Source organism: Lipotes vexillifer, unplaced genomic scaffold (genome assembly GCF_000442215.2).
Source record: "Lipotes vexillifer unplaced genomic scaffold, Lipotes_vexillifer_v1.1 scaffold410, whole genome shotgun sequence".
NCBI classification, from domain to species: Eukaryota; Metazoa; Chordata; class Mammalia; order Artiodactyla; family Lipotidae; genus Lipotes; species Lipotes vexillifer.
Genome location: NW_006794028.1, coordinates 291613 through 313433, shown reverse-complemented (window position 1 = coordinate 313433; position 21821 = coordinate 291613). Strand labels below are relative to the sequence as shown.

The 21821-nt window shown below is 43.8% G+C and overlaps 1 protein-coding gene across 1 annotated transcript in view; it reads right to left on the bottom strand.

Moving 5' to 3' along the window:
- GNPAT (glyceronephosphate O-acyltransferase) overlaps positions 1-21821 on the bottom strand; it is a 30792-nt gene that overhangs the window by 6040 nt on the left and 2931 nt on the right. The window contains exons 2-9 of the mRNA XM_007466987.1: positions 16551-16733; positions 11278-11454; positions 9208-9355; positions 6010-6137; positions 5213-5288; positions 4809-4960; positions 4531-4661; positions 2843-3066 (exon numbers count right to left, since the gene is read on the bottom strand). Of these exons, the coding sequence (XP_007467049.1) occupies positions 2843-3066; positions 4531-4661; positions 4809-4960; positions 5213-5288; positions 6010-6137; positions 9208-9355; positions 11278-11454; positions 16551-16733 (1219 nt within the window). The remainder of the gene's footprint in view (positions 1-2842; positions 3067-4530; positions 4662-4808; positions 4961-5212; positions 5289-6009; positions 6138-9207; positions 9356-11277; positions 11455-16550; positions 16734-21821) is intronic.

Here is a 21821-nt window from a genome sequence, read left to right as displayed (position 1 = left end):
AAGGATATCGCTTTACAACTTTGCAGGTAAACCCAAGGGCAGCCCAGAGAGGCACTCTCCTAGCTTCAGGTCTCTCTGAGCACAGAGGGACGCTGAGGAGATTTTTCTGGTTTTCCTACATCAAAGATAACTAAAGAGGCGGGCTCGTAACAGTTCCCGGTAAGTCATCACCTGACACTACACTGGCCTAGAGATAGCCAAGGAGTCAGAATTACAAGTCTAATAAAGAGATGGTGATATTTAACAACATTCTTGATAAGGGAAATACTTTTATTGTTCCCCTGAGCCAAAGAGCTGGCTGACAGGTGTGTTAGGCAGGGGCACTGCTCAAGCTGGGCGACAGGCGCTGCCAGTATGTCACAGAAGGGACAAGGGGGAGGTGTGGTTTTCCTTTCAGACTCGATCACATTCGCTCTGGACTAATCTGCCTTGTCTCAGCTTGCTCAAGGTAAGGATGCAGCACATGATATCATACATATAAAACAAGATGATTTATCTTACACATACAATACAATGATATGAATATCATAAAAAGGCCTAGACAGAATGCTTAAGAATATATGGGATAATCTGGGTAAAAAAGCAAAAAGGAACCGAATATACATACCATGTTCTAAATTAGGAATAGTGTTTGATAACTACATGACTTCTGGTACTTGGATACCAAGCGGCTCTCACTTTGTAACAACTGGTGCTGTCGTGGCAGCTGCACAGGTACTTTTCGCTGTGGACTGGCCACATATTTACCCCCTCTTGAAAAACCAATACCTTAGAAAGACAGGTGCCTCTGCTTTCACATGTTTCTGGGCCAAACATTCGTCTTTCACGACTTTCTGCCTTGTATTGCAGTCCACGTGTCCTTTGCTTCCCATCAGACCGTTAACAATACTGGGATTCAAATTCATCTTTACTTCCCTCCCGGTGACCAACACTCAACTGGCCAGCACTCCTGTTGGCAATTCCTCCCGGCCTCTCTCAGCCACACCGCCCTCTGCCACTGCCTGGCTCGGCTTCCTGAGTTCTTATCTACGCACGGCAACCTGCTCGCTTGTCTCCCTGCCTCCAGTTTCTCCCCACTGTGGTCCATCTTTAAAACTGACACCAGGGGGCTTCCCTGGGGGTCCAGTGGGTAAAACTCCATGCTCCCAATGCAGGGCCCCCAGGTCCGATTCCCGGTCGGGGAACCAGATCCCGCATGCCACGGGGCAACTAAGCCCGTGCGCCACAACTACCGAGCACGGGAGCCGCAACTAAGAGCCTGCATGCCGCAACTAAGACTCAGTGCAGCCAAAATAAAAGAACAAAAACATACCTCCCTATAAAAAAAACCAAACAAACCTGACACCGGGCTGCTTGCTAAAGGCCAATCCCTCACACTTCCCTGCCTAAAACCCACGTCTGCGTCCTGTGACCTACAGACTCCAGTCCAGATCCCCAGGCAGCGGGCCTCTATGATCCAGCCTCTGTCCACATCTCTGTCTCCATCACTCCCTTCCCAGAGCCAATGTTCTAACGTTACCAACCGCCAGCAGCTCAAGGGATGCCCGGGGCTGTCGCAGCCGCCATTGCATGTTTCCTGATCCTTACATTAACAACGCTCCTCTCCATCTGTCTTCCTGAAGAGCTCCTACCGTCCCACCAAGATGGGCTCAAGTAACTTCTATGAAATCTTCTGTGTGTGTGGGCCCTCCCCTACACAGCAGTCTCAGTAAGCCCCAGCAATCTGTCCGTAGCTCTCTGTCTTTATGTCACTGAGCCTCTCTACTAGTTTACACATTACTACCTACCCTGTCTTCGACACACCAGCAGAACCTCCAGAACAGGGGTTGCATCTAGTTCATCTTTGTACCCCTGGTAGTTTCCAGCACCCACTAGGTACTCAGTATGGGTTTAACGAGTGGACAGTAAATACCTGACTATAAATAATTATCCGGTCTTAAAAACATTGCATTTCCAATTGTGGTCTCTACGATTTTAAATCAGAGATTGAAAACAACTTAAGCTAACTGTTGTCATATACATCCCACACTCCCGGCATAGTCTTCATAACTCCAGTGAGGTTTCTACAAAGTTGTTATTATCAGAGAATTGTACACAGTTCTCCAAGACCAGCCCTTTAATCCTTACAATCCAGTGAGGCAAATGGGTTGCAAATATAATGTGGTAGAAAGAGGTGGGTGTAGGGGCTTCCCTGGTGGCGCAGTGGTTGAGAATCCACCTGCCAATGCAGGGGACACGGGTTCGAGCCCTGGTCCAGGAAGATCCCACATGCTGCAGAATGACTAAGCCCGTGCGCCACAACTACTGAGCCTGCGCTCTAGAGCCCGCGAGCTTAGAGCCCATGCTCCGCAACAAGAGAAGCCACCGGAATGAGAAGCCCACACACCGCAACGAAGGATAGCCTCCGCTCGCCGCAAATAGAGAAAGCCCGTGTGCAGCAACGAAGACCCAACGCAGCCAAAAATAAAAAATAAATAAATAAAATTTTAAAAAAATGTTTAAAAGAAAAAAAAAGAAAGAGGTGGGTGTAGAGGGAACAATACGTGGAGTACAGAGAGTCATTATTTATTCTCCACTCTGCTAGGAAGCAAGGGAGGGTGTTCTGGTCCTCTGTCTACTCAGAGCCTCCTAGGGAGAAATGACATGTAAACAATTATTCTCAAATAATTGATATGCTATGTTCAACGTCCTAGAGTGATAAAAACAGATTAGGCTTTCTTTCTCTGAGCAACGCTTTGCTTAAAGTCCTGTATGGGTTTTTTTTCACGTCTAGGCTACAACTTTTCCAAATTAAGAAATAAAAAAAGCAAGCACTATCACCACATATGTCCCACATACATACCAGGCCAAGTGAGAAACCCCCCGAAGGCCTGGGCTAAGCCTTTCAGCCATAAAGTCTTTTCCAATAGGGCATCAAAGTCCATGGATGGCCGGTTCTGAAGCAGAACAGCAACTATTAGTGGCCACGGGCTCAGAACCAGGTTTTGAATTTGTAGGAGTTGCATTTTGTAGGCAACTTCAGTGACAAAGGCATGCATGTCCTCTGACTGTTTCTGAGGAATATATCTAAAAGCAAGAATATAGAACAACCAATTACAGTTCTGCTACTTAGACAATGTGAGTGGAGAAGGGAATGGGAGAAGACAGACCCTTTAGAAGGTTTCTCATACTTTCTGCCAACTGAATTCTCTCAGGTCACGCTGCAAAAATATACTTTCACTTTACTAGAGTGGGATCTGTCCATTCGTCTCTGGACTATGCTCTTGAGAGGTGATTAAAAATACTCAAGGTAAGAGGGTTTGTTCTATTATCCCTGGTTCCAGGCCAAAACAAACAGACAAAAAACACTTGCTGCTGCTTTGTCAGTGGGCTATATCACTTCTTTTGTGAAAACCGATGCCTCCTCCTGTGGACTGAACTGCTCTGTCTCCTGAGAATCCATAGTACTTTGAACATGTCTCTTGTAGAATATACCTAACAGGTGATGATATGATATGTATGGCAACTGCTCGTGCCTGTACCGACAGGCTGTACCGTTGGCCTGACTGCTACACCGCCCTTCTGAGAAGCTTCAGGGCACCTGCTAGGCACTGTCTCGGTCCTTGCCTGACAGACTCCTCATGCGTGGATCACCCAGCGTTGAGTCAGATGATATCCAGAACCTACCCAGAGCTGGCTGGAGCAAGGATATATGCATAGGACCTAACAGCAGCCACATAATAAGGTGGCTTAATGTGAAAGCTGTAGCCAATGAGGACTCCCTGGTAATGGATACCACTGGCCAATTTGAGATGGACAAAGTGAAAGCTTGTGGCTTCAGAAAGCTAACATCTGCTTCTGACAGCTGATGAAGCTGCGAGTGAGGCTGCCAGCTGCTGTGGGACCACTGGTGCTACAGATAAATTATGAGTGATGCTGCAGCCATGGAAGCCTGGCTGGGCAGGCAATTTGTCTCCTTTACTCCTGCAGGTGTATTTCTCTACATTAAGAAAACCCAAATGTGTATCTGTACCTGCATCCTGAAAGAAGCTAACACATTTCCTTGCCACAAAACTATAACCTTCTTGAGAAGAGGGACTCACTCCCATCCGTTATTATTAAACAATCCTTTCTAGGATCAAAAACAATACTTAGTAGATACTTTGGCTGGCCTACCAATAGTGCTCAACAATTCCCATACATGCACTTGTTAACAATGGCTTATTTCTTCACACTTTTAAGTCAGTAGGGTACTAGGGAGGGGGCCTGAGGAGAAGGAATCAAAAGAAGCATCTATTACTTTGAGAGCAGGCAATGGGTTTTGTGTTTTGTTTTGTTTGTTTGAGCACTGTCTGGCTTTGCATGTTTAATGTATATACCCTGCAGTTAAATGTCTGGCGAACATATTAATTGAAGCTTTCTGCTTCTCCGGGGGGTGACCTCAGATAACCAAGTTTCAGTGCTAGAAGTGGTCAACTCAAGAATCACAGTTTACACTTTCAGATTTTCATCCTTGTTTCTATGTCAGTTATGAAAACACAGGCCTTGCACCTTGGAACCAAGTTATATGGGCTCCGACCCATCCTCCCAGCTGCCAGAGATCGAAGCGACACAGGGTCTCCGAAGTACACATGAATGTTTCCAAACTTTTCAGAGAGAATCCTCCTGGCTTTCAACAATCCCTGAGAGTATCACAACAGGGGAAAAGAAAACAGGAATACATTCAGAAATCAGTTGGTGTATAAAGTACATCATAAATAAATATAAATTTAAAGAAATTTAATTTCTTTAAATTCCAGTACAATCAAGCTTGGCTGTCCCTTACGTACAGTTGTAGATTCTTTCGGCTTAGGAACCCCTAGGAGCTCATAAGCATACAGAGTTTCTTCCAATATCCTATCGTAACTGATGCTGATTGGAACAAGGTAGGTATCAAAAACTTCTCTTTTAAAAAACGGTTCCATCACAATATTCAGAAGACCTGTCAATGTATGGAGAAATGATTGTTCAAACATATTGAAAAGCAAAGCAAACAAGGCCGCAGGAAGATACTAAAAGTATACATTATATACCAAGCCCATACATATAAACAGTTGAACTTAAAGAAACAGTTACACTTATGAAGTAAAGAACATCTTGCAAAAAAAGTGTCAAGTTCTATTTAGCAGCTACGATGATACCACGCCTGAAGCCTCTGGGTTTGTGTTTTTCCTTCAGTCTGTAAGGAACCTACCAAATTTTGGAGTCAGTGTCTTGGCGGAGCGGCTTCTTGTCCCTTCGAGGAAAAATTCAACAGGAGCATAACCATTCTGTAAAGAGAAAACACAAACCAACAAAACAAACACAAAACCCATTGCCTACTCTCAAAGTGATAAATGCTTCTTTTGATTCCTTTTCCTGAGTTCCCTCCCCAGCCCTCTGAGCAAACACTGCTCACAGTGAAACTGAGACAAGAGAGTCACACAGAGGAAACAGATTGCGGAGGTTATGCACATTCCTCGAGGGGGAAAAACCAGCTAAGCAGTCCATTCAGAAGTTACGAATTTAGGGCTTCCCTGGTGGCGCAGTGGATAAGAATCCGCCTGTCAATGCAGGGGACACAGGTTCGAGCCCTGGTCCAGGAAGACCCCACATGCCGCGCAGCAACTAAGCCCGTGTGCTGTAACTACTGAGCCTGCGCTCTACAGCCTGTGAGTCACAACTACTGAGCCCGTGAGCCACAACTACTGAAGCCCGCATGCCTACAGCCCGTGCTCTGCGATGAGAGAAGCCACTGCAACGAGAAGCCCTCGCACTGCAACGAAGAGCAGCCCCCATTCGCCGCAACTAAAAAGAAGGCCCATGCGCAGCAACGAAAACCCAACGCAGCCAAAAATAACTAACTAAATAAATTTATATTAAAAAAGTCCCTATTGCAACAAAAGAAAGAACAAAAAAGAAGAAAAAGTCACGAATTTAAGTAAGACCTTAGAGCAAACATCAGTGAAAAGAAAACACAGCTTGCAAGTAGTCGGTAATTATTTGCATTACCCGTAACATAGTTTTCACATATTTGGAGAACACCGCCCAGTAGAGCTGATTGCCGCCGAAGGTCCGCCGCATGAAGAACGCCCCCGACATTCGCAGCAGCTCACCAACCATCTTCATTCCTAGGAAGTCTACGAAAGAAACAACGGTTAATGTTGATTTGCAGACCTTGAAGCTTTCTATGACTATCTCAAGTCAGATTCTATTAAGATAGATTTCATGTATGTTAAGACACCCCTAATCTTAAGAAGAAGCATCTAATGGAATTAAGGAAAGAAGGGACTCTGTCGGCAGGTGCTGGCTGGGAGGTTACCTTGTGCACCCAACTCCCCATGCACCTCTGCATTTACAACCAGACCAGCTAGAGGTGGGGAAGCAGCAGGCAATGGGACAGCCTCAACTATGCCATCATGCCAACTTCCTTGGTCAGCAGTGCCGCTGACCTCAGTGACAGATCAACATATATCCTCCCTGCTCTGCACAGTCAGGCCAAACGAGCTCTCACCTTTCCTTTTTAACCATCAGGTGAAAATACCAATCTCCTTTTAGTGGCACAGATTAGAAAAGAAAAGCAAGTCCAGAATGAGAGAAAGAGTTCTACCATCTGTTTTAAAACAGTTCTTTTCATTTTTCCCTAATTTTTAAATAACTTCCTCACGTGTCTATATAGATGGAAATGCTTTCAAAGTGCTTAAGGTCCTGGCAGTTTTTACTTTACTGTTTACTGTGTTTATTAGAAAAGGTGTAGGCTTGAACCCCAGCTTTCCTGGCTAGCTTATAAAGGAGATGATAAACAATTTATTTGCCTTAGCAATCCTACTTCTTTGGAATCAATCCTACAGAAATAAAAGCACTAATATGAAAATATATTGAAAGCTTGTTTGCAACAGCAAAACTACCACATTATGATACATATACACTGCTGGATATTATATAGCAATAAAAATGTTAGACGTGAAGTTGGAACCTTACCAAAAAAAATCACACCACATACAAAGATTAACTCAAAATGGATCAAGGACCTAAATATAAGACCCAAGACAATAAAACTCTTAGAAGAAAATATAGGCGAAAAACTTCATCACATTGGATTTGGCAATGATTTCTTGGATATGACACCAAAAGCACAGAAGATAAAAGAAACAACAGATAAATTGGACTACAGCTGTCCCTGGGGTTGGGGGGAGTCTGTGGGGTATTAGTTCCAGGACTCTCCATGGATACCAAAACACCTGGATGTTCAAGTCCTTTATATAAAAGGGCAGAGTATTTGTATATAACCTAGCACATCCTCATACACTTTAAATCATCTCCAGGTTACTTATAATTCCTAATACAACTGCTATGTAAACAGCTGTAAATACAATGTAACTGCTATGTAAATAGTTTCCTGTGAATGGCAAATTCAACTATTGCTTTTTGGAACTTTCTGGAGTTTTTTTTCCTGAATATTTTTGATCAATGGTTGCTTGAATCCATGGATGTGGAACCCGTGTATACAGAGGGCCGGCTGTACACCAAAATTAAAAACTTCTGCTCATCAAATGATACAATCAACAGAGTGAAGTGGGAGACAATATTTACAAATCACATATCTGATAAAGGGTTAATATCCAGAACATATAAAGAACTCCTTCAATTCAACCACAAAGAAAACAAACAACCAAAAGGACTTGAATACTCCTCTGAAGGAGGTATAGAATTGGCCAACAAGCACACGAAAAGGTGCTCAACATCACTAATCACCAGGGAAATGCAAATCAAGCTCACGATGAGCTGCCACTTCACACCCATTAGGATGGCTATTATTAAAAACAGAAAAAAAAAACAACCTAAAAAACCAGAAAATAACAAGTGTTGGAGAGGATGTGGAGAAACTGAACCCTTGTGCCCTGCTGGTGGGAGTGTAACATGGTGCAGTGACTGTGTGGAAAACAGTACGGCAGTTCCTCAAAAAATTAAAAATAAAATTACCATCTAACCCAGCAATTCTACTTCTGGGTGTATACCTGGAAGAATTGAAAGCAGAGACTCAAACAGGTATTTGTTCACCTATGCTCACTGCAGCACTAATCACAAGAGCCAAAAAGTGGCAGCAACCCAAGTGTCCAGGGATGGATCAATGCATAAACAAAATATGGTATATACATACAGTGGAATATTATTCAGCCTTAAAAAAGGGAAAATTCCGACAGACACTACAATATGGATGAATCCTGAGGACATTACGCTGAGTGAAATAAGCCAGCAACAGAAGGACAAATCCTGTTTGACTCCATTTACAGGAGGTATCTGGAGCTGTCAGATTCACAGAAATAGAAAGGAGAATGCTGGGTGCCAGGGGCTGGAGGGAGAACAGAATGAGGAGTTAAGTGTTTAATGGGGACAGAATTTCAGTTTTTCAAGGTGAAAAGCCTTCTGCGGATGGATGACAGTACAACAGTGTGAACTTAATGCTACTGAATGTGCACTTAAAACTGCTGAAGACGGTAAATTTTATGTTTTGTGTATTCTACCGCAATTGAAAACATGTTAAAAGAATTTTGATCTATTTATTGACCTACAGAGATAGCCACTGATATATTACCAAATAAAAATAACAATAGCAGGTAATACATCCAGGTCGTATAATCTCATTTTTCAACCTGAACCAAAAACCCTATGTGCATATATGCTTGCTGATGTCTGGGTAGGCACAGTAAAGCACAGTGCAGAGGACAGAATCCAACCTATTAAACACTGGGACTTGTGGAAAGAAGGGAGAGGGACTTCCCTGGTGGCACAGTGGTTGGGAATCCACCTGCCAATGCAGGGGACACGGGTTGGAGCCCTGGTCTGGGAAGATCCCACGTGCCGCGGAGCAGCTAAGCCCGTGCACCACAACTACTGAGCCCGCGTGCCACAACTACTGAAGCTCACGTGCCTAGAGCCTGTGCCCTGCAACAAGAGAAGCCACCGCCATGAGAAGCCTGCGCACCGCAACAAAGAGCAGCCCCCGCTCACCCCAACTAGAGAACGCCCGCGCGCAGCAACCAAGACCCAACACAGCCAAAAATAAATAAATAAATAAATAAATAAAAAGAAAGAAAGAAAGAAAGAAGGGAGAGTCTATTCTCATCATTTTCTTCAAATAACCTCGGCACTGTTAAAATCATTCCCGTGAATGCCTTAATTTTTATAATTAAAAAAAATGGAGAAAACCAATGTTGGTAGTTGCATTCCTTCCTGCTGCTATGACCGGCACAGGTAAGTCGTAGTTGTATAAAAGAAAAGACAGCATCAGAAAGTCAATGTAACTTCGATGACTGGGTAACAGAACAACAGGATGCTCCTGGATGGCTCGCTGTAGCTTTAAAACAAATGTTACACTTTGAATAATTTCAGCTTTCATATTATTAAAATCGTACCTTAAATCAGAAAACGGAAGAATGTGCGTATCCACAGAGGGAATATGAGTAATGCTTTTCTCTCTCCCGACCACGTGCACAAAACTTATTTCAAAGTTCTAGTTAAATAATCTCCCATAACGCAAGAAGAGCAAAAATAAATTTTACGGATCATAATAATAATGGTGATGATCACTAACAGGTATTAGTTGAGAAACATATTAAGCATTTTACATGCATTGCTTAATACCACGTATTTGTACATAAGGCCTAAGCCTTAGTTTCCTCATTTGTGACATAGTCATGCCTCTAATACACAGTGGAGCTAGGACTGGATCTCTCAGTCTGAATTAAAAAGTCAACTGTCAGCCACTGCGCTAGACTGACTGGTAGTTTGTAGGAAGAGAAAACAAAACTTCTCTCAGGGAGATTAAAAAAATTACAAATTGTTAGGACCGAGGAAAGGAATGGTATTTCTCTATTTATGCACTGGGCTCACTGTCAGGGAGAGTGGGAGCCTTGTAGCAGGGAGGGATGCATCTGAGCTTCCCGATCCATTCCTCGGGCTGTCGGTCTCAAAAATACCCTCTGTGTCGACATGTGTCTGTTTTTCTGAAATCTAAATACATAACCCACCGACAAACAAGACATAGCCAGCAACATCCCCCGTTCCCAACACTGTATCAGACGTCCTCCGACAGAGATGCAGACGTAAGTCAGCAATCTAGAAATCAGTCACAGCAGGAAGAAATACTTGGAAGCAAAGTAAATGACTGAATAAAAACAAAGCATTAAAAGGTATGAGAAGGAAGGCCGGTGAAGGTAAGAGCTTCCTAGTAAGAGAAAAAAGGTATTAAAAACAAATGAATAGAAATAATCTTCATAGGGAAAGCTCTTACTTTCAGAAAAAAGTAAACAAATGACAGGAGTGACAGAATTAGAAAAAAATCACCATTTGGCAATCATAAGAGTAATAACTGATTCAAGCAGAAAACCTCAGTGGCTGTAAAAACGCGTGGAGGAAAGTATGATGAAAAACAGGGTACTGAAGCATCCTTCAAGTCTCTTGCCCCAAGATACTAATTAATTACAGGGGCACAAAGAGTAACTCTACAGGGGCGAAGAGCCTGGCGAAGAGCACGGTAGCCAAGTGACGAACGTGACCATCACCAGGAATGGGCAAACGGAGGCCACGTGCTTCTGGGCTGATACACGGACAAGGACACGACCTGAGCCTAATCGAGAAAACATCTCAGACCCAAATCAAGGGACACCAGAATATAACTGGCCTGATTTCTTCAAAAGTAATATCATGAAACACAAACAAAGACTAAGTAATTGTTCTAGGTTAAAAGAGTCTAAAGAGATATGGGAGCTGACTGTAACACACGATGCAGGACTTTCTTTGGCCTATACAGGACACAGCTGGGACAACTGGTGAAACGTGAATAAGAGCTGTAGTAGCAGCACTGTGTCAACGTTAATTTGCTTATTTTGATAATTACACCCTAAGAGAATGACCTTGTTTGTAGTGAAAACACACCAGAAAGGTGTGTGAGGAAAGGAAAGAGAACATGTTGTAGGGGAATCTTGGTGAAGAATATATAGAACTTCTTTGTACGACTTCTGTAACTCTATGAACATCTGACATTAGGTTAGTCTGTAAAGTCTGTAACTAAGTGACTAAGTTAGTTTGTCTGAAGCCTGCAGATCTGAAGGAAAAAGGAGAAAAAAGAGAAAAAAGGAGAGGCGGAGTCTTTTCTGCTCAGGCTGGATGCCACCTGCTAACCAGGGCCTGCTCATCTAGTGCAAAGCGGGATGCCTTTGAGTTGAATAAATTGTGATGGATTGAAGAAGAGATTGCTCTTCTACAAGCAATACTCACTTTCTGAATACCTTCTTCATTTACACACACTTTCGAGAAAATTTGTTTAAATATTTTGCTCAGGGCAAAGGCACAGAACCGAATGGCTCCCAGACGCAGTTTGTGGTTCATTTCATCCAGGATCTCACAGGCTTCCTCTCGCAGGACCTCGGCAGATTGAAGGGATTCCCTGGAAAGCTACAAGAAAAGGGAAAGCAGGGATAAATTTCTGGAAAAAAAAAAGTCAAAATTCTTTTTGCTCAGATCAGTAGGACCAGTTCCAAATGGACCAATGTTATTATATAACTCAAAATGGTATGTTTTCTTCTTAATTTAAATTGCTATAGTTTAAGCTTACATCCAAATTCTCTAAAATAAGTTGTTGCTCAAGATCTAGTGTCCGAGAGCATACGCTCAGTAGCTACTTTCAGTAGATTGTTGAAGCTGTTTGTTTGTTTTTTATTTATTTATTTGATTGATTGATTTTTGGCTGCGTTGGGTCTTCGTTGCTGTGCGCGGACTCTCTCTAGTTGCGGCGAGCGGGGTCTGCTCTTTCTTGCGGTGCACGGGCTTCTCACTGCGGTGGCTTCTCTTGTTGCGGAGCACGGGCTCTAGGCACGCGGGCTTCAATAGTTGTGGCTCGCGGGGTCTACAGTGCAGGCTCAGTAGTTGTGGCGCACAGGCTTAGTTGCTCTGTGGCATGTGGGATCTTCCCTGACCAGGGATTAAACCTGTGTCCCCTGCACTGGCAGGCAGATTCTTCACCACTGCACCACCAGGGAAGTCCCACAGCCTACACATCTGAGGAATCAGGATCAGAAAGGAAAGAGAGAACTGGAGCATTAAAGAGAAAGAATACATTGCCAGGAGAGGACCTTCCTCGAGACAGAAAATGCTCATGCCAGTTTGAGCCGGTTGAGAAGGCTGGGGAGTAGGAAAGCCAAGACCCCTGGGGACAGGAAGCACTTGGATAGGTGAAGAACACAGGTGAAAAGGCTGGTTTGTTCAGAAGGCTCTGGAGGAAAGCAGAGAAGAAGAGAATGACCTGGCCTCTCATTCTGTGCACCTGGGCTTCTCATTTGCCCGACTGACATGCTGTCCCTACAGATCCCTCTCCCTGGAAACCTGAGAGAAGCAGCAGTCTTACAACTCCTTGTCCCCAGTGATGTCCGTCTTCAGTCTCTTCTCCATGTCACAAGCCTGAGCAGTCTCTTATACGCAGAAGTCATCACATCCTTCCTTGGCTAAAGCCCCTTCAATGGCTGCTACTGCACTCTGCAAGATAAAGGCAGCCTCAGCTGGAGAAGTGGCAGCAGGGATGGACGGAGGTAGACCAGTGCTATTTTTAGGAGGGTACATCACTTTCAGCAGAGCACATCAGCAGCTCTTAGTGCCTGGGAGCGTGTGAGAGGAAAGTAAGAAGCTGAAGACGGCATCCAGATTTTTGGTTTGAGCAACTAGCGTATGTGGGGGGCGGCATTCTTAGAGACAGGACAACCTGGGTGGGAGGGGGGAATATACACAGTACAGGGGTGCGGTGGACCCAAGACTTTGATGTAGACATCTTGAATGCTTTCGGAGTGCTTCTAGAATTTCCAAGTGGATACCCAATAAACTATAAAAATATGTGTATGAAACTCAAAAGAGATCTGGGCTGAAGCAATAGATACTAATTATCTATATTACTTATGATCATATATTATTTTTATATAGTAATATTATAATATGGAGATATTAGCATAAGGAAGGTACTTAAAATTCTGGCAATAAATAAAACTACCCAGTGAGTGGGTAGATAAGAAGGGGCTAGAACAAAATCTTGAGGAACTGCAGCCTTTAAAGAGACAGGCAAAGGAAGAGAAGCCCATAAAGACAACTGGGAAATAATCAAAAAGATGTGGTGGGTAAGCGGGAGAGTGTGGTGTCATGGAAAGGAGAGAGCGTGTACCAAAAGCTATCCAGGATTTGAACGAGGTTGATTTTTGCCACAAGGAAGAAGGAGGTCATTCACCATCTTGGGAAGAGCTCCTACAGGGGGTTGGAAATCAGATTCCAGTGAGCTGAGTGGTACATGAAGGGTGAGAAAGTAGGGCAACGAGCACAGAAAACACAGCCAACTTCTTCAAAGAGCAGAGCAGAAGTGGGAAAGGAAGAGATGCGTAGTAAGTAGAGAAGGGATGTGGTCAAAGGAAGTTGAATTAAGTTGAAGAGAAGCGAGCATGTTAAATACTCACGGTAAAGAGCTGATAACAGGAAGAAGCTGAGACAACTGAGGGGACAGACGACAAGCAAAGTTCCCGAGGAGGAGGGGGGAGGTGGAATTCGGAGCAAAGGAGTAGGGTGGGGATTAAACTCGAACAGTTCCATTCTAGTAGGAGGGAAGAAGAAAATCATGGGTGTCAGATGCAGGTAAATTAGGAGCCTGATCTCAGAGAGCTGAAACAGCTCTCACTTATATAATGGCTTAAATTTTCTTTGTGAAGTAGGAAGAAAAGTCATCTGTCCAGAGTAAGCGGAGAAGGTAGGGTTGGAGGTTCAAGGAGAATGGGGCAACTGAAACTGCCATTTTGGAGAAAGGGAGAGAGTTTGCTAGGGAAACAATCAATGACGGGGTAACAGAGGGCCCAAGTGTGCTGTGTAATCAAGAATTTATAATAATTCCAATCTACCTCGATTATATGATTTTTCTCAGCAGTACACTCAAGTCTGAAAAACACTGGCTTAAATCAGTCACACTTAACCTGGCTGTGCATTAGAATTACATGGGGAAACTTTTAAAAAAAAAAGAAGAAAAAAGAGAAATGCCTGGGTCCCAACCTAGACCAATTGAACCAGAATCTCTGTGGACAGGACCAAAGTATTTTTTTTCCATTCATTAATTCAAGAAATATTTATTGAATGCGTACTATGTGCTAGGCACCAGAAATACAGCAATTTAAAAAAAAGAGAGAGAGAGAACTTGACTTCACTTATGAAATAAGTTCAGTCACACAAGATTAACAGATTCCCCAAGATAGATCACAACAATACGATTAAGAGCATAGGTCATATGTCTGAATCAGAATAAAAGAGACAGCAAATAATAAAGATAAATAATTTTCCTGGGAGCTCCCGGCGGTCCAGTGGCTAGGACTCCACGCTGTCAGTGTCTGGGCCCAGGTTCCATCCCTGGTCCAGTGGCTAGGATACCGCGCTGTCACTGTCTGGGCCCAGGTTCCATCCCGGGTCCGGTGGCTAGGGCTCCCTCCGTGCTGTCAGTGTCTGGGCCCGGGTTCCATCCCTGTCCAGGGGCTAGGACACCGCGCTGTCAGTGTCTGGGCCCGGGTTCCATCCCTGGTCAGAGAACTAATATCCCGCAAGCCGTGTGACGCAGCCCCCAAGCCCAATGCCGCTGCAAAATGAAGAATCTTCCCAAGGCCACAAACCTGACTAACCTCCAGTGAAAAGTCAAAGAAGCAGATCTCTCCATGAACCCCAAGGCACAGGAGCACGATACGATAGAAGAGCCCGCCGTTGGGGAGCTCCGATCATGCCTGCCAAGGACCTCTACCTGGATGTCCTCAAATGACGTGTGCAAAACAGAGCACAGCTTCTCTCCTAAGCCCTCTTCTAAGTCCCTATCTCAGTGAACGGCTCTCTCAGCCTTGATTCTTCCTTTCCTTCACTTCATTCACCCAACTGGTCATTTCTTAAACCTGACCATTTCTCTGTTTCTATAAGCACTTACCAGTCCAGGCAGCTACGATCCTACAAAGGGATTTGCTGCAGGAGCATCACACAGCCTTCCCGTCTCCTTCTTCAGCACCACGGTGTTTCTAAACCATAAACTGATCACACCACACTGCAACCTGAACCCCTTCCATGGCTTTGCACTGTGTGTAGGATAAATCCAATTCCTTCAGACGGTTCACAAAGCTCTTCGCGACGTGGCCTGCTCTCCTCTCCGGCCCAGTTCCTGTCATCACCCTCCTCTGCTCTCTTCAGTCTTGGTTCCACTGAACACCTCTCAACACCACGAACATACATGTGCTCTTCGCCTTAAAATAAGCTGGTGGTTCCCAAACCTCACCACACTTTGGAATTGACTGGGCTTTTAAAAAACTTCGGATGCCTGGTTCCTCACTCCTGACATTATGATTTAATTGGTATGAGGGTGAGACGTAGGCACAGGGATTTTTAAAAGCTCCCAGAATAATTTTTTTTTAAACGTTCTTATTTATTTATTTATTTATTTATTTTTGGCGGTACACGGGCCCCTCACTGTTGTCGCCTCTCCCGTTGCGGAGGTCTATGCGGGGACGCGCAGGCTCAGCGGCCATGGCTCAGCGGCCATGGCTCACGGGCCTAGCCGCTCCGCGGCATGTGGGATCTTCCCGGACCGGGGCACGAACCAGTGTCCCCTGCATTGGCAGGTGGACTCTCAACCACTGTGCCACCAGGGAAGCCCTAAACGTTCTTTTTTAAAAAGAAATTTATTTATTTTATTTTTGGCTGTGTTGGGTCTTCATTGCTGTGCGCGGGCTTTCTCTAGTTGTGGCGAGTGGGGGCTACTCTTTGCTGCGGTGCACGGGCGTCTCATTGTGGTGGCTTCTCTTGTTGCGGAGCACGGGCTCTAGGTGCGCGGGCTTCAGTAGTTGTGGCACACGGGCTCAGTAGTTGTGGCTCGCAGGCTCACTAGCTGTGGTGCACGGGCCCAGCTGCTCCACGGCATGTGGGATCTTCCCAGACCAGGGCTCAAACCCGTGTCCCCTGCATTGGCAGGTGGATTCTTAACCACTGTGCCACCAGGGCAGCCCCTCCCTGAATAATTTTCATGTGCCACGAGGTTTGAAAACCACAGGGAACACGTCATTTGCCCTCTGCTAGGAACACTCTTCTTCACCCGCGTCACCTGGAAAACCCCCAAACATCTTTCAGGCCTCATTTATAAAATCACTTCTCTAACTCCCTACACAAAATTAGCTGCTCTTATAACTAATTAATGCCCCTGTACACTAGCCTCCCATTAGCATGTCTTGTATCATATTTCACTGTAATTGACTGCACAACTGTCAACATTCCCTATTAGACTATACACTTATGAGGTCCAGAACGCTGCTCAACTAGCTATTAGGCACAATGTCTAGCAAAGAGGCTAAGATGTATTATGGGTACAATAAACATTTGATGAATGTACTGAATATAGCAAAATCTAAAAAGATACATTAAAAATAGCAAAATAAATTCAGAGAATCAAGAAGAGAACTTGCTGACAATGAACAAATCTGGCTATGGCTGAAGAGGGAATCACTTACCTGTTTAATGACATAATGAATCTCTTCAGAATTGAGAACACTACATTTAATCTCACTTGGCTTGCAAGGAGTAATTCCCTTGTAGACAAGAGGTGTGTAGCATTTCATGGCAAATTTCAGGTCACTGACATGCCTCCTCTCCTCCAAAACATCTTCAAACTGATCCCACTTTTTGAGTTCCTTCTGTGGATAAGGCAAATGAAAGAAAGTAATGCACATGCTGTAAAACTACGTTGGTAAGGTTTCATCTCAGCCAAAATTTTTATTCTATGACATAGAATAAGAGCAGAGTGTTCTGATGTTAGGTTTTCATATAGTAAGAAAAAGAAATGTAGCTATTGGATTTCCCAGGTGGTTGAGAATCTGCCTGCCAATGCAGGGGCCATGGGTTCGATCCCTGGTCCGGGAAGATCCCACATGCCGTGGAGCAACTAAGTCCGTGCGCCACAACTACTGAGGCTGCGCTCTAGAGCCCGTGCTCCGCAACAAGAGAAGACACCGCAATGAGAAGCCCATGCGCCACGACGAAGAGGAGCCTGCCACTCGCCACAACTAGAGAAAGCCCGTGCACAGCAACGAACACCCAACGCAGCCAAAAATAAAAATAAAAAAAAGAATAAAATTACCAAAAAGAAAAAGAAATGTAGCTATTATTAGGATCAATGAATTGATATTGAATTATAATATTTTATTATCATATTTCTGATTGCTATCTTTATAAAGCCAGTGCCCCTTTATGAAAGTTAACAAACATAGCAAAGGTGGGACACTAGACTCTAGAGTAATCTGATCAACTTTACAGATTTTGTCAATCACACCAATAAACTTGTTTTGTCTGCCTCTCTCACTTAGTTTTAAAAATTAAAGCATACATCAGAGAGTCAAGATTATGTCAAATCAAATAAAACTACATGGGTGCAAACTCAAGACCAAAGTGCTCCCATATAAGCTACTATGGTGCAGTCTGTATTTTGCTATGTTACTTTTTCTCCTTTCAATCGACTGAAATTCAGCTTCTATCCAACCAGCCCCTGAAACTGCTCGTTATTAGGCTACCAACAACTTCTGAATTCTTAATTCTTAAAAGTCTGTTTTTCTGATAACAGTAATAGTAGTAATAGTAAGTACAGCTAACATGCGTCGTTGCTTCCTAAGCGTCAGGCACTGTCCTAAGAACTTTACCTATACGAAGAGGCAATCCTCACAACAAACCTATGAGGGAGTTATCACCACTACCACGTTTCACAGTGGGGAGACCAGGGCACAGAGAAGTGAAATAACTCAGCCAAGGTCCCACAGCTCTCAGAGGACAGAGACATGATTCAAGCTGAAGCCTTATCGCTTCACAGACCCTGTTCCTAACCACTACCCTATACTACTCAGCATGCTAATTATGGAAGATTTGGAAACGTGGAAACATACAAACAAAGATAAACTGCCCACAATGTTACACCCTGGGAATAACTACTCTTAACACTTACTAGTTCCCTTATTTTTTTCATTCATAGATATAAAAATACATATTTTTACATTTAAAACATGGATCCTACCAAATATAGTTTATCTTGCCTTATCAACTGTATTCTGAATACTTCCCTATATTAAATATTGTTTTAAAATATTTTAGTGGCTGCACTGTCACCTTTGTATTCCCTAATTTCTTAATGTAATTTTTTAATTACCAAAGTGATACATGTTCATTATAAAAATTGAGGAGATACAGAAAAGCACAAAGAAGAAAATTAAAATCAACTGTCTCCCAATGAGCCAGAGACCATTTCAGTGAATGCTTTTTTCTGTGCCTGTGAAAAGTCCCTCCTTCACCACACATACATTTTGTCTCCTGATGTTTTTTTTTACTTAATGTTATAAACACTCCTCCATGTCATTTAAGTTTCTCCCACGATATTACTTTTAATGTTGGATGTTTGGACTCTTTATTTCTTTCACTGCTACTATAAAAAGCCTAACAGACATTAATATTTCTTTCAAATCTAATCATTAGACCCTGGCCTCTTTCAAGTCTTCGTCCTCCTAGACCTCCCCACCGTGGGACACCATTCTCAAGCACTCCCTCCTTTCATTACCTACAACCATCTGAGATGTTCCTACTGTGGTTTTTAATTCATGACTCTGTCACAGCAGAAAACCCACCTCATTTCTCTAATCCAGAGATTCTCAACCTGGGGGAAATTTTCCTCCCCCAATTACAAATATGTCTTCTTTCCTCCCATTTCCTTTAATATATGTTAACATCTCCATCCCTCCTTTCTTCACCCCACACAGTGCTGAGTACTCTCACCTACTCAACTGGTTTCAAATATTTACGCTTCTGAATCCCTTGCCCTGTCCTCCTCTCACATCCAGCTTTTCCAAAACTGAACTCATCTCTCCTCTGCACAATCCTACAAGCTGATTATTTTCCTGAAATCTCAATCAATAACCCCAGACCATCTACATCCCTGTGTTTACATCATTCTAGATCTTTCCTCCCTCACCCCTTACATGCAATCCGTTCCACCCCGCTAACACGGCCTTTAAGGATCCATCATGTCTACTCCTCGTTCACATGTCCAGCCTGTGCTCTTTATCACGACAGCCTCCTCACTGGTCTCCTTGCCTATGTTTTGTCCCTTTGAATCAGTCTTCCATGCCACCATGTGCCCTTTTTAAAACACAAGTCTGGCTTAAAATATTTACATGACACCCCTCACCTCCTTCAGAATAAGACCTAAGCCACTTCTGGCGTCATATGAGAACCTCTATGACCTGGCTTTTCCTTCCCACCACACTCATGGTCCACTCAACAGTGAGTGATTTGATTTCCCCAACACAGTCCCTCGTTGATATGCCTCTGGGCCTTGCACATGTCCATCTCTGCCTGGAATGCCCTTCTGTTCCTGTCACCCTTGCCTTGGCATCACTCTGCTGTGACAGCTCTCCTTGAGTTCCCCTGACGGAATTACTCTCCCTTCCTCATCAGGACTTTGTTACCTTCTACATACGTCTATTGTGGTATGTGTCCCATAACATGTAATCGTTTGCATGTCTGTCTCCCTACTAAAATGCAATTACCTTGAGGGCAGGACGGTTTGTGTCCTCTTTGTATTTCCATCATCTAGCTGTGTTTGGAATATAGCACAATTGATCAATAACTGACCGACTAAATGTTAAGGTAATAAAAAAAACCAGAAAAACTGAGACCACCATTAGGGCACAACGAGAATACAGATAGAAGCAAAGAGCATTTATAAGGAGCTTAAGTATAAAAGGGTAGCATGTAAAACGTGTGAACATTTTTATGCCTACATAGATAAGTATAGAGAATATATGAGGGGAAAATATTCGAGCTTGGAATTCTGGTGTAAAACTGCAGTCGCTGTAACATATCGCATACTCCTGCTTATAAGGCTGAAGAACCTCAGATTTCACAGTTCTCATTAATGAAGTAATAGCGTTAAGTTACACAGGCTCAGACTTGGTAGAATGCCACAAATTATCATTATAAATGATATAATTTTAGGGACAAAAAAGATCTCAGAGACTTCCCATTTAGCGGTCCTGGGTGCGGGAACAGAAAAGGATCAGAATCAGCTGGGGAGGTGTCTGTGGTGTGGAGGGGGTGGGGGGGGAGAGAAAGAGAGAGCAGAAGGGGAGGAAAGAGGAAAGGGGGAGAGGGGAGGGAGGGCGTCCTCAGAACAAGAACCTGCAAGGCAGAGCAGCACGTATGTATCCTTTGAAAACCTTGCCAGCTGTGATCATCTGCCATCCTTCCACGGTTCTGTTAACTGCACGATCAAGCTCACACTTCTTAACTCACGAGCCAGCTATACAAAGACCTAGTTGCCTCAACAAGCTATGACATCTCATGGCTCCCGCAGCTTTGTTCAAGTCACCTCTAAGAATGGCATTCCTATCAAACGCCGGAGCATCTGTTACATGCGTGCTATTGTGGTATGTGTTGGGGATATGCCTTGTCTAACCAAGACAGACACAGCCTCTTTTGTCCGTAACCCTGTGCATGGTGGTACCAGTTGTTGAGACAGGGCACTTACAAATGGCCGTTCGCCACCGTTCGCCTGGAAAACCCTCAGCCATCAACCACAGCTTCTGTACACCTCCTCTGTGTACCACGTCCAGATTCTCCCTTTAACGCAGGACCAAAACGGTCATCTTCTCCGCTTTAGTCTTTACATTTTCATCTAGAATACTTCAATAAACTTGTCTTTGGTGTCTTCCCTACAAGATTGTGAGCTTCCTGTCATGTGTCTTATACATTTTTGTATTCCCAGTCCTTCAATCATTGTGGAATGAAAAAATAAATTACTAAATGAAGCCACTTCTTGAGCCCTGTTGATGACAGCTCTCCAATATTCACAGTCTAAAGCTCAAACTTCTCCCAATCTGGTCTAACTCAATGTCTAATCCAGTGGTTTTTAACCCAGGCTTCACATTAAAATAACTCGGGGAACTTAAAATATTGATGCCCAGGCCCCCCTAAAGATTCTTGATTAATTTGGTCTGGGAGTGGTACCTGGGTTATCAAAAGTATTTTTGAAAGTACTCTAAGTGATTCCTACACGCAGCCAGGGTTGAGCGTCACTGCTCATTAACTGGCCTTCCCTACGCCATGCTGGAGAAGTATTTACCATCATAAAATAAATACTCACCCAGGAGCACGATACAATGAGGAGGCCAAGTGAGAAGAATGACGTGAAGGATTTTCCCCCTATCTTACTTTGCAGAGTGGGCCTCTCCTTATTGCTAGTTAAACAGGCCTCTCCTTGTACCTCCCTTTCAACTGCTCTGGTGGATCCATTCATTCAACAGTTACTGACAGCCCCAAACGTACAGGGCACTGTTCTACAGGCTAAGAACACGGCATGAACAAGGTGGACAAGGAACCCTGAGGGAGCTGAAGGAAAGATGGACAACAAATAAACAAGGTAAGTTCACTTAGGGACGCCACCAGTAGCATGCTGGTAATGTGCAACTATGGGAGAGCCCTGATTTATAGCATCTGACAGTTTCTGGGGTATACACGCTCCCACCGTGGCAGATTTCAAGCTACCAATACGACCTCACTGAATGTGGAGCTGGGAGGAGATGCAAGGAGCCACCGTTCTCTAGGATTTCTACCGCGTGACAGATGGAAATAACTTCAAGAGCATGGATAACAGGAAAATTTAGTAAAATAATTAGGAAGTGCGAGTTCTGAGGTATTCATTTTTTTTTTTTTTTTTTTTCGGTACGCGGGCCCCTCACCCTCTG